The sequence below is a fragment of the Limtongia smithiae genome, assembly GCF_038497785.1.
Source record: "Limtongia smithiae strain NRRL Y-17922 unplaced genomic scaffold V1518scaffold_6, whole genome shotgun sequence".
Lineage (NCBI taxonomy): Eukaryota > Fungi > Ascomycota > Lipomycetes > Lipomycetales > Lipomycetaceae > Limtongia > Limtongia smithiae.
This window is the reverse complement of record NW_027117627.1, coordinates 42,674-54,938: the sequence shown is the minus strand read 5'-3', so window position 1 is coordinate 54,938 and position 12,265 is coordinate 42,674. Positions and strand designations below refer to the sequence as shown.

General features: G+C 58.3%; 4 protein-coding genes across 4 annotated transcripts; all 4 read left to right on the top strand.

Moving 5' to 3' along the window:
* The first annotated feature begins 48 nt into the window (after positions 1–48).
* On the top strand, positions 49–2,746 carry V1518DRAFT_416577 (uncharacterized protein). The gene has a single exon (XM_066904080.1). The coding sequence runs from the start codon at positions 152–154 to the stop codon at positions 2,585–2,587; it is 2,436 nt and encodes an 811-aa protein (XP_066759275.1). The 5' UTR covers positions 49–151; the 3' UTR covers positions 2,588–2,746.
* An 830-nt stretch (positions 2,747–3,576) lies between these two features.
* On the top strand, positions 3,577–6,998 carry V1518DRAFT_416574 (fungal-specific transcription factor domain-containing protein; the record flags this gene model as incomplete). The annotated part of the gene is made up of 2 exons (XM_066904079.1): positions 3,577–3,717; positions 3,781–6,998. The coding sequence occupies 2 exons, from the start codon at positions 3,580–3,582 to the stop codon at positions 6,793–6,795; spliced, it is 3,153 nt and encodes a 1,050-aa protein (XP_066759274.1). The 3' UTR covers positions 6,796–6,998.
* On the top strand, positions 6,925–8,440 carry V1518DRAFT_405484 (uncharacterized protein; the record flags this gene model as incomplete). The annotated part of the gene is made up of 3 exons (XM_066901920.1): positions 6,925–7,030; positions 7,088–7,110; positions 7,136–8,440. The coding sequence occupies 3 exons, from the start codon at positions 6,925–6,927 to the stop codon at positions 8,438–8,440; spliced, it is 1,434 nt and encodes a 477-aa protein (XP_066759273.1).
* A 222-nt stretch (positions 8,441–8,662) lies between these two features.
* Positions 8,663–9,904, top strand: V1518DRAFT_268594 (Cupredoxin). The gene is made up of 2 exons (XM_066901028.1): positions 8,663–9,178; positions 9,231–9,904. The coding sequence occupies exons 1-2, from the start codon at positions 8,885–8,887 to the stop codon at positions 9,711–9,713; spliced, it is 777 nt and encodes a 258-aa protein (XP_066759272.1). The 5' UTR covers positions 8,663–8,884; the 3' UTR covers positions 9,714–9,904.
* The last annotated feature ends 2,361 nt before the right edge of the window (positions 9,905–12,265 follow it).

Genomic DNA, 12,265 nt, shown 5'->3' with positions numbered 1-12,265 from the left:
GTCGGACGGCTTCTTACTTGCGATTGCCAAAAAGCTACGGCCGCAGTTCTTCTTCCCGCAGGAGTATATCGTGAGTGGCGTGTGGATGTTTCCCTTGGCTGGGTAGAATCTAACTAGTGACCAGCTTACTGAAGGTGAGGATGCACGCGCGATGTACTGGATCGTTCGCGGCGCGGTTATGGTCACCTCGCGCGACGGCGAGAGTGTGTATGCAGAGCTCAACGCAGGCGCCTTTTTCGGCGAAATCGGGATATTGTTTGATCGCCCGCGCACGGCGTCAATTGTTGCATGCACGAAAGGTATGGTCGTCGTGCTTACAAAGGAGGCACTCAACGACGTGCTACCGCAGTTTCCCGAGATCGAGCGCGCGTTCAGAGAGGAGGCGCAAGAGCGGTTGAGTCTACTGGAGAAGAGCAAGGCCGCAGAGGCGAAGAAATCGTATGAGCGCCGTGCCAGCGTCACTGAGACGGTGGCCTCGGCAGCGGCGGCACAGATGGAGACACCTGTGATTATAACGGAAGACACGACGCCGACGATTTTGTCAGATATGCCGTATACCGGCGTTGTGATTCGCGAACTGCTTAAAGAGATCGAGTTGTTCGCGACGCTTCCTAGCGACATTCTACATGATCTCGCGCTGACAGTGGAACCGACGCGACATTCGCCCTTCGAGTACATACTGCGGCAAGACTCTCCCGGGCGTGAGATTTTTTTTGTCGTGTCCGGGATCGTCGAGGTGATCGACGAGCGGACGCAGCAGATCAAGGCGAGGCTAGGCAAAGGCGCGCATTTTGGTGAGGTTACTTTTCTGTCACTTGCGCCAACACGGACGGCGTCGGTAAGATCGGTGACGATGGCGGAGTGCCTTGTGCTCACGAGCGCGGCGCTGCGGACGGTTATGGAGCAGTACCCGAAGATACAGCAGTCAATCGAGCGGACAGCACGGGAACGGATGGTAGCGGGCGGGATTGGCGAGTATACCGTTGCGGGCACGTCAATGTCGCCTACGCAGGAGGAGATAGCGGAGGTGGAGAAGCCTGCCGACCCCGATCCGCTGAGCCTCCCGCTGAGCAGGACGGCCAGCACCTTCGAGATGCCGATTTTGGCAGGCGGATCGAAGACTACATCGTCAACCTTGTCAACAGAGGGCATTGGACGACTGAATTTGAGCACGTCGCCGTCGTCGTTGTCGTCGGGCACGTCGTTGTCGCGATCGGAATCTAATTCTTCACAGTCGTCGTCACGGTCGCCGTCGCCGGCCAAGGAGGAAGGTGGCGGCGGTAGTGCTCCGCGACGACATTCGCGACGCCAGGCGAGTCTCTCGGCGGAGCACGGGCTTTTTACACGACACAAGCGCGCGCGACGGGGCGCAGGCCATGGCGGAGAAATACTACCAGACGCGATACTTGTAAACGTGTTTTCGCGGCTGGGACTACAGGACCAGGTTCGGCTGCTGCGCGTGAACAAGCACTGGCGGGAGCTGCTTCTGGGGATGCCAGAAGTTTTGCAAGTGCTGGATTTGTCGCCATACAACACGCGGATGTACGACGCGACGATGAAGTCGATTGCCGCGTTCGCGGGCAGCAGGCCGGAGATTGTGGATATTTCAAATTGCTTCCATTTGTCAGACGAAGGGTTCGCGCATCTTGTGTCTTCGATCGGAAAGGGCATTCGTGTGTTTCGGATGCGGTCGGCGTGGGAAGTCAGCGGGATGGCGATCATGGAGCTGACGGCGCCGGGGATCGCAAAGACGCTCGAGGAGATTGATTTATCGAACTGCAGGAAAGTGGGCGACGCCACACTGGCGCGGATGGTGGGTTGGGTTGTGCCAGAGTCTGCGAGTGTGGTGCCGGGCGCGCCGCCGGCGGGAACGGTGGTAGGTTGTCCGAAGCTGAAGCGGATCTCGCTGGGATACTGCAAGCACATCACGGACAAGTCGATACACCATCTGGCGGTGCATGCGTCGGCACGGCTGGAGTGGCTGAATTTGACGCGATGCACAACGGTGACAGACGCCGGGTTTGGGTACTGGGCACAGCGCGAGTTTCCGCGGTTGACACGGCTGTGCCTGGCAGACTGCACGTTTCTGACGGACAAGGCGATCATCGCGCTGGCGAGCGCGTGCAAGAGCCTCCAAGAGCTGGATGTGTCGTTCTGCTGCGCGCTGTCGGACGTGAGTGTGGAAGTGCTAGCGCTGGGGTGCGCGCAGTTGCGGGCGTTGAACCTCGCGTTCTGCGGGTCTGCAGTGTCGGATGCGAGCCTGCGGGCGGTGGCGCTACACCTGCAGGAGCTGCGGCAACTCTCGGTTCGCGGGTGCGTGCGGGTGACGGCCGCGGGAGTGGATGCAGTGGGCGCAGGGTGCGAGAAGCTTGAGCTGCTGGATATCAGTCAGTGCAAGAACGTGACGATGCCGCTGCGGGGGATGAGCTTTGCGTGGACCGCGACGGGGGCGCCAGGCTGGGGGGTGACGATGTCGGAAAAGAGCGCCGACAACCTGGGGATGCAGGTCGGCGGGAGTGGCCGCGTGCGCACGTACGGGAGCGGGACGGGCCTCTGGCGGGGCGCGCGTGTGCGGGTGGTGTTCTAAATGGTGTTTTGATTTGCCGGATGTTTATTTTGTGCGCGGGTGTTGGTGCTGCTGTTGGGCTTAAAGTCTCTTTTTGTACAAAAAGCGCGCGACCACTTGTGGTTGCGGAATACCGTAGTTCAGCGCGACAGGAGCGCGAAATGCCGAGGAAGCCAGGAGTTGTGGGAACGGAGCGGCCCGCACCAGCCCGCGCTAGCCCGCGGACGGCTTAGCGGGATAGGGCTAGGGCTACGCTGCGGCGCGGCAGGGCGGAGTTGACAGCGGCAATCTCCAGGCCCAGCGTGGCGGTGCGGCGGTGGCGCAGCATGCACTGGATTGGCTGGCAGCGCGGCAACTTCCACCCGCCGCAGCGGTGGAGAGCGGTAGCCCTCGGCGGCGCGTCCCGCACCTGCGCACCCGCGGGAAGTGCCGTGGCGGACGGGAAGTGCGGGGCAGACGACATCGACGACGCGGATGGACAGACAGGGGAGGAGCGCGGCGGAGACGGGACGAGTGAAGGCGACAGGGCGCTAGGTCTTGCAGCTGGGCGCGGCGGCGGGGACAGAGCGGGGCGAGGTGCGTGCGCGTCGGGGACGCCCACTGCGGCCGGAGAGCGCACTGGACGACGCGGGCGCAGACGGCGGCGGAGCGCTCAAAGCAGCGAAACTGGAGCAGTGGCTGGGTGAGGGTGCCTGTGGTCGGACTCTGCGCTCTGGCGCCCGGCGGCGGTGCTTTCAGAACGCGCGCATAACTTCTTCGCGGCCTTCTGACGCAAAAAGCAAACAGGAACATTCGTCGACGGCGACGCTGCTGCTCACCGCTGGTGCTATCTGCGTGTTGTTGTTGCCCGCTGTTCGCGCTTCTCTTCCTTCCCTCCCTCCCTCCGTCCCTCCCTCCCTCCCACCCAGCGCCCCCCTCCACCGCGCCGGTCCTTCTTATCGCACCCTCGCGACCGCGCCACGACCTCGCCTTCTCCGGCCCTCGCCGGCGCCTCCTTCCCCCTTCCGTCGACCATGTCCGCAGGCTCCACAGGCTCCTCGACCTTCCCGGCGCCCGCGGCCTCCCCCCCACCGCCCCACCCCCCGCCGTCGCCCTCCGCTCATGGCTCGACAAAGTCCAGCGCGAAGCGTAAGAGTAATCGTACTGGCCAGGTCGGTTCTGCTTTCCCCCGCGGCTCTCCTCGCTGAGGACGTACTCACGCTCGTAATCTCTAGGCCTGCGACCGCTGCAAGCTGCGCAAGATCAAGTGCAACGCGACCACCGGTGCATGCACGCCCTGCACGCTCGCGCGTGTGCCGTGCACGAACACAGATCTCAACTCACGTCGCGCAGTACCCCGCGGGTACACCGAGACCCTCGAGCAGCAGATCAGCAATCTTCGTGCGCGCGTGATGGAGCTCGAGACATTCACTGTATCGGTCATCCCCGGTGTAGATCTCGCCAACCTGCCATCGTCTGAGCAGGTCACCGCAGCATGGTCGCAGCAGGCGCAACAACAACAGCAGCAGGCGCAACAACAGCAACAACAACAACAACAGCAGCAGCAGCAGCAGCAGCAGCAACAGCAACACGGCTCGACGCAACACCACCATCGCCGCAATTCCGGGGCAGGGAACAACGTGCTCCCCTCTATCGAGTCTCTCACGTCGATGGTCATGCCGCTGCAGCATCCGTCCGGCGACCAACGGTCCAATGACACGCGACTCCCCGTGTTTGTGGGCGAGCGTCTCGTGTCTGCGGAGGATCGCATCGGGTCATGGGGCGAGGCCACGATGTCAATTTTCGGGCTCCGGCTCTCGCTGTGGGATCTCACGCCAAACACGCTGGGCGAGACCAATCTCTTCGAGGTCTACGCCTCGCCAAAGCCGACGCGCGTCGAGATGCCGCCATACGACGAGGCAAAACTATACACCGAGTCCTATCTCAGCGTCGTGCACCCCGTCATCCCCGTACTCTCAAAGTCGTGGCTTCGTGCCGAGATCGACCACATCTACACGGACGAGTCGTACCAACCGACTTCGCAGACCACAATCATCATCAACATGGTCTTTGCAACCATCACCTCCTCCATCGACCTTTACCAGCGTAAGCTCGACAACAATCGCAAGGGATCCACATCGGTGTCGGACGTATTCTATCGTCGCATATTCCCCTACTTCCACGACATATTCTACAAGCCAGACATGTCAACTATCCAAGCGCTTGTTCTGCTTCTCATCTTTCTGCGCCCCTCGCCGCGTCCTCAAGCTGCCTGGACTCTCGGTCGGCTCGCGATGTCGATTGCCGTGCAACTCGGCATCCACCGCGACAGCATCCAGACCATCGGCCCGTCATCCCCGATGTCGATGTCGGAGATCCAGCTGCGCAAGCGCTGCTTCTGGAGCTTGTTGACCCTAGAGACGTCGATGTCCAACAAGCTCGGTCGCCCCGTCGCGCTTGGCTCGCGGAGCTTCGACACCGCCCTGCCGCTCGCGGTCGACGACGAGTATCTCGACGGCAAAACAGACTATGCCGCGCTCGAGACGCCGTGCGCGTTCTTGCCTGCGTTGGCACTCTTCGGGCTGACACGTATTTCTAACAAGGTCTACTCATCGTTCTACGACGTCGGCAAGCCCTCGCCAGAGGAGTACGAGCGTCTTGTGCTTGACTACGAGGCCGAGCTGCAGAGCTGGCAGGCTGGCTTGCCAGAGAGTCTGGCATGGCACGGTGGCGAGACAGCAGGTGAACTGCGCGACAAGCGGTTCGCAGGGATCATGTGGCTACAGTTCATCGAGCTGCGGCTGTTCATCCGGCACCCGTCAGGCTCGACAACGCCGAACGCGCAGTTCAACGCGGTGTCGAGCGCGATGGCTGCCGATCTCGCGCGGGAGCTGTTGCACACGATGAATAGTTTGCTGAAAATCAATCACGTCGAGTCGACGTGGTATAACGCGTCCGTCTTGCTGATGGCACTCGTGACGATTCTCTATGATGCATGGGCGCGGCAGAACACGACACTCGAGGAGATCGCACGCGTGAAGGACGACGTTGCGATTTCGTTGGGTCTGATTGATGAGATCGCAGCCACTTGGGGAACTCCAGTATCGCAGAACAAGATGCGCGATGTTGTTAGCACGCTCTCGGAGGACACGATTCGGAAGCTCGAGGCTCGATATCGAGATCTATACGGGTACCGGCAGTCAGCACCGCCGCCGCCGCCGCAGCAGCAGCAGCACCACCAGATGCGCATGCAGCAGCCTCCGCGACATTTCCCACCACCACCACCACCACCACTGCAGCAGCAACCGATGTTGCACCAGCAGCCGTCAGCCTACGGGTCATACGCGTATGGACGGTCTGGCCAGCCGTCGGCACCCTCGTTACGAGATTCGCAGAACAGCGGCATTCTTGGGTCAGGCGAATCACAGAACGGCGCGTTCGCCGGATCTTACGGCCAGTCGCGGTCAGGCGGCGCATCGTACGACACCTCGGCTCTCCAGGCGCCGTCGCACCATGTATCTGGACTGCCACAGGGGATGTGGCCTCCACAGCAGATGGGCCATCTTCAGCAGCAGTACATGTCGCGCGTTGCCGATGGCAGCAATACAACGCTCCCGTATAGCACATGGCACGACTATGTGCTGTCTGAGATGCATATGCTCGGACCTGGGGTAGGGATGATAGGCGGAACGCAGGGCACAGGATCTGTGGCAGCTGCCGCAGCGGCGTTGGGCGTGCTTTCGGCATCATCTACGTCGACGACGGCGCCATCTACAGCTTCGTCCGCATACGAATCACCGGCCTCATCGTCCTCATCTGCACCTCCTCCCGCACCTGTGTCGGTATCTGGAGTCTCTTCGTCCGCGATGACACCGGGAGGTGGAGCTTATGGCCCGCGCAAGCTCGATGTACTCGCCGGCGTAGTGGATCATGCGCATATATCGCCGATATCTTTGCCTCCTCCGCAACAGCAGCAGCAACAGAAACAGCACGTCGTCAACTCGGCTGGCGTGCCACCTCCACCATTATTAAAAATGCAGCAGTCGATGGCACCCTCCGATGACCCCGGTTTCCACCAAGCAGGTGTGCTACCACCACCGTCATTGCCGCCGCCGTCGTCACTGCCGGCAGTGGGAGCTACGGGATCTTCGCCGAAGCAACAGCAACAGCAGCAGCGTCTCGGCCCGCCAGGCCAGCAACAGCCACCACCGCCGCCTCCAAGGGATAATAATGGGTACATGTACTATTGATTTTTATGGTTATGTGAATGGCGTCTAAAAACTACTATGATATTTTGGGAGGTAGTGGGTCTGTGTACTAGTATATAGAGATGTAAGTTTTAATAGTTCGGCGAAATTTATGAGACGGAAAATCGAATCATGGTTGGGCCAGGGAAGAGGTCGTTCCGCTACGCTGCGGCAGGTTACCGAACGAGCCGCAGGTGGGTTGGGGCTCGCGATAAGAGGTTGATTGAGTTTGCGGGATGTGCGTGCGTGCGCGCACCTGGCTGGACGCGGTAACGAGACTCGTGGTCTGGTGCAGATCGGCACAACAGTCATGAGCAGGTGAGCGCGTGCGACAATAGTATAGTGCTGGAGATACAAGGCTGATGCTGTGGAATCTGAGTGCGATACGATGCCGAGAGGATGCGAAGCGCGCTACGAGGCGAATGGACAAGATCATAGCAGTAGCGGCTGTCTGCTGGACGAGCAACAGCCGAAAGAGAGCGCAGGGCGGGAATACCAACCACGACGACGACCGGGTCTAGGATCGCTGGCGCGGGAAGAGGCGTTCATGATTCTTTCGTGGGTGCCGCATCCGTACATCTTTTCGCTGCGGCAGGTCAGTCGGGAATGGAACGCGACCGTGTGCGAGTACATCCATTCGAGCCGGGCGGGCTACGAGGACCGACTTGCGTTGGATTACCGGTGCACGCCAGCCCAGAGCGTCACGTATTTTACACTTGGGGCCAGTCTGATGAGATATTGGCACTTTATCGATCCGGTGCTCGCGCGCCAGAAACTGCAAGGCGAGCCTTCCGCGAGCGGCGGCGGCGGCGTTTGCGGTACGGGCGATCTGTGTAGCAGCGTGAGCAGCAGCAAGTACTTGCGCTTTGTGACGACCGAGTATGCCGGTGGCGTCGCGCTGCGGCCCCCGCGATCGCTGAGGCTTGTTGAAACGCTGGTTGTGCTCAAGTTGCACATGCGGCAGTTCAGCGAGATGATCCGCACAACCATCGGGCCACTAGCGGGCAATCACCGTGGTGGCGGCGGCGGCGGCGGCGGCGGCGGCTTTGTTGCGCTTGTGTTTGTCGCGCTGGAGGAGTTGCACTGCACGTACGACGCGGGGGAGCCGGCTGGGCTGTATGGGGCAGCTGATTTCGTGTCGACGAGCGGGATATATACACTTGCGCCGCGCTTGTTTGCGAACGTCAAGACGTTCACGCTCGGGTGCACGAGCGGGACGGAACTGCGACGGACATGCAAAATTGGACCGGACGCCGGAATGCCGACGGTGAGCACAGGTTTCATGTACCGACTGCTACTGTGGATGTCGTCTGCGCGGCGGGTCCTCGTGAGCGGTGTGGTCTTTGCGGAGAGCGCGCGGCCGGCGATGTGCATCTCCGAGGCAGTGGAGGAGTTTGTACTTGCGCAGTGCTGGGTCCGTGCGCCGCTGCTCGTCGCGGTGGTAGGTGTGCTCACGCGCAACGACGGGTCGCACTTTCGCGGCAAGGACTCGGTGCTGCTGAACGCGGCCGGTCAGCAAGGAACGCCGGTGTTGCTCGAGCGCGCGGTATTTCGCAAAGTCGTCGAACAACAGGCGGAATACACGGTCTCGATCGCGCGACTTGTGCAGGCTGGCGACGAGATCGCGACAACACCATTGGTCCTATGAGGGCGCCGTCTCCTTCGGTATTCTGGACCAGGCGGAACAGAACACCAACAGCGGCACCTGCATTTCGTGTGCAGAACGTCGGTCACCATGCGGACAACACCGCGGTCGTGATTGGCGGGCGACCCCACAGCGCGTGCGGCGCAGGACCCTGCGGCTGTGCGGCGTGCAGAGCGCTCCCGCGCACGTGCGGCCGGTGTGCGTTCTCATGAGCCAGGCGGACACGGGCGACTCCGCGCAGACTGCGCGCCGGCATCTCCTTTTATCTGATCTTCTGATGCGATTGCGGTGCTGCATATGGAGTCGAGGGGCCAGACTTGGCCGCAGGGCGCGTGCGCAGATTGAAGTGGCCCGGAGAGGAGAATGGCACGGCTTATATAGACGGCCGGGAAGCCAAACAACGGCTCTTGTCTGGACCATCCATCTCTCTCAATTTTGCTCGTCATAATGAAGACTACGATGTCCACCGCCGCCAAGACTACCGTCGCTGTCGCCGGTGTTCTGGCCATGGCGTCCACCGCGTCCGCGTATACTGTTCATGCGGTCACTGCCGGCCTTGACGCTTTCAGCTTCCAGCCCGACTCCATCACGGCCGATGTCGGCGACTATGTCGTGTTCACGGTCACCACTGGCAGCCACGGTATTGCGCAGTCGACCTATGACTCGCCCTGCTCGCCGTACTCCGACTCGACTGGCGTTAACGGCATTTTCTCCGGTATCCTCAGTCCTACCGGCGATGTGGTATGTGTAAATGTGTGCGTGTTGTGGAACTGTTTGCTCATCTGGACTACAGAACTTGACCTACACCATCCGCATCAACACCACTGACCCCATCTGGTTCTACTGCCCGGAGGCGTATCATTGTCAGTCCGGCATGACGGGTGTCATCAACCCGCTCGCGAACGAGTCCCTCTCGGACTACACCGCTCTCGCAGCCGAGCAGACCTATAACACCCAGCCCTCCGTTGAGGTTGGCAACACCACCATCGGCGCGGAGAACTCGACCACCTCCAGCAACACCTCCAGCAGCTCCACCAGCAGCGCGTCCTCCTCGTCCTCCTCATCCGCCACCGCCACTACTCTGTCGTCGGTCACCACTTCCGCGTCTTCTGCCGCCGCCTCGACTACCTCCGCGAACTCCTCCACATCCTCCACCGCGTCTGCCTCGGCCACCGCGACCACCAGCGTCGCCGCTGCACTCAAGAACCTTCCTTCGTCCTCGTCGGCTATTAGCGTCGCGCTTCTCGTTGCCGCTGGTATCCGCCTGTTTGCTTAGAGGTAACAACGTCGAGCGTGGACATAATAATGTTTAGTTTTGTAGACTAGAATTTTTGGGCGAGTCGTGCATAGTATTAAAATAGATTTTTGATTTCTGTGTTAGTTTGTGAGACCTCGATATTAAGCATATTGGCGAGCTCTGACTCGCAACCGGTGGGAGCCCGTGCGCAGTCGCGACTACGCGCCTCCGAGCCTTGACTTCAAAACCTCCGCACGGTAGGGTCATTGCCGACGGCTACCGGCAACGGCATCTATAAGTAACTGCAAGTCACCTAATTCCGATCATTAGTCGCGATATTGCTTCCGTAGCGTGACTTGCAGATCAGGCCGATCCGGGATATTCCGTTGGGACTTCCGAGACTACGAGATGCATTCACAATGCATGACTGTCGGTAGCAGTGTTCTTGTGACGGGCGGATATTCTGTTAGTGCACGTTCTGCTTGTTGGTCACAATCGATCAGTCGCGCTGAACGCGAAAGCAACACTGCCAGCGCGATACCGCAATTGGTCATTCGAAACGGCATCAATCTAATAATTGTTGGTGCGATACCCGTGTTGTATCCTGACGTGATTAGACTGGCTGTTTGTAGCAACGCTAATGGGGCAGCTGATTTTGGGAATTTTGGGGTAATAGATTCCCATCGAGAGTGCGAGTCTCGATGCCAAATATAACTGGAAGAATGAAACCGTGCTTGATTTAGCGTGCAGGTCTGTATAACAATGACCGACTTCCATACTGTCTATCTTGTTCTCTTTCTTTTTTCATGATCGGTCAACCACAATCGTACGCTATCTCTTCGACCTGCCACATTTATCTTCTCGTTGTTTGGATGATTGATATTGATTAAAGATGGATCTTCATCATGTCCGTAGATCTTCTGCGCTATTACCACTGGATACCCACATGTATCCTACTAACTAGGGAACCGCAGGTCTGATCACCGTCTGGAGGATACTGTGCCTGTTCAGGCATGCAAGTGTTGCGGAGGATCACTTCATGTTAAGGACCACAAGGTGATTACTTGTCCTTGCGACCCACATTTCTTTGCTCTGATATGTTGATCCATCAGTCTATTCAATTTCTCCAACTCAAATCGCGTACAGTTCCTGCAGCCATTGATTGCTAATGGCATCTACTCTGAACATTGTTTACTTGCGACCTCCGCCTTGGACGACGTATCATGGGACGAACTTACTCTTTGTTCTATCTGGTTGGAGGGTAGCTCATCAGTAAGAATTTTCCCCCCACCTCTCTCTCATCTGCGGAATCCAAGACATGGTCGATATTCGGCAAGTTTGTGCACAGAGTCTTAAACTACCTCTTGACACAAAGTTCGTCGCGATAAGCTGCCTACGCTGTCAACCTATTCATCACCGTTTTCGTCGTTGTTTCCGTCGCTGTTTCCGGTCTCCACCACGGGACTACCATATCCCTCCACCAACTCGGAGTATAGCGATTATTCGCCGAGCGAGTCTGCGCTTTCGTTCACCATACAAGCTGCGCTCACCTCCCCTAAGGATACAAGGGGCAGTATTAGTCCGAGACCGGAACAGTCTGAGAACACTGTCAGCACTTCTAATAGCACATCCTTATAGGCTGACCGTACAGCGTACATTTCCGCAGACATTTCTCCGATTAGCGAAGACGTCACGTCGCTGGAGCCTTAGAACAAAATGGACAGCGCTGAGGGCTCACCGCATGAGCCCTCCAGCAGCGAAGGCACGTCGCTATCAGCTATACCCCCTTTCTTGTCATAACTTCGAAGTTCAATATGTGTCGAAAGCGGCACAACCGTCTTAGTCTTAAGGACAGACAAGTACTGTCGAGTTTCGCCCTGTCAGCAGCAACAGATACCTGACAAATGGCGAAGTCGCGAAAACCTGCGGCATATGTAGTACGACTCTACATCATGTCTGCAAGCGAGAACGAAATGCAGCGAGGGTGACAATACTACCAAAATAATGCCGCCATGGCGGCTTCGAAAGTGTTACTATCATAACCAACAAGGCCGCTGCTCGCAGGAAACGCATCGACTTGCGCTAGGAGTACAAGGAAATTTTCGAGGAAATCCTCGAACAGGACTTGGCTTGCACGCAACAAAAATGTTGCGGATAAGCTTGGAGCCCATCGTATCACGACTAGCAAGCGTCTAAAGAGGTGGAGTCTCCTACGGCAACGAAGACGGCGACATTGAAGTCCGGGTTGTGGACTTCTGCGTATGGATCGTCGGAGTAGGAACGACCTACACAGTTTTTGTTTTTTGGGCTATTTGATCATCGCGCACACGCTCTCGCGAATTTGTGCTATTGTGCTAGTGTTAGAGGTAACGGTATTGGGAATTTAAGTCTACTTACTTGCACAAAGCCAGAAAAACTGCATGGAATTGTGTACTTAGAATCAAATTGGCTAGGTGTTCCAGCACTATTACTATATTAGTTCTCCACTGCATCAAGCATCGGGTTCTATCAAGCTACCAAAGTTGCCACTATCGAAACAAGTTAGCAGATTGTGACGAGATTATGAGGAGTCGGATGGCATGCAAAAATAC

Bases quoted from the DNA above. Each gene is read 5' to 3' on its own strand.
- V1518DRAFT_416577 (XM_066904080.1), top strand. From the start codon at position 152: ATGTACTGGATCGTTCGCGGCGCGGTTATGGTCACCTCGCGCGACGGC.
- V1518DRAFT_268594 (XM_066901028.1), top strand. From the start codon at position 8,885: ATGAAGACTACGATGTCCACCGCCGCCAAGACTACCGTCGCTGTCGCC. The intron at 9,179-9,230 runs GTATGTGTAAAT...TCTGGACTACAG, and splicing joins TCAGTCCTACCGGCGATGTG to AACTTGACCTACACCATCCG.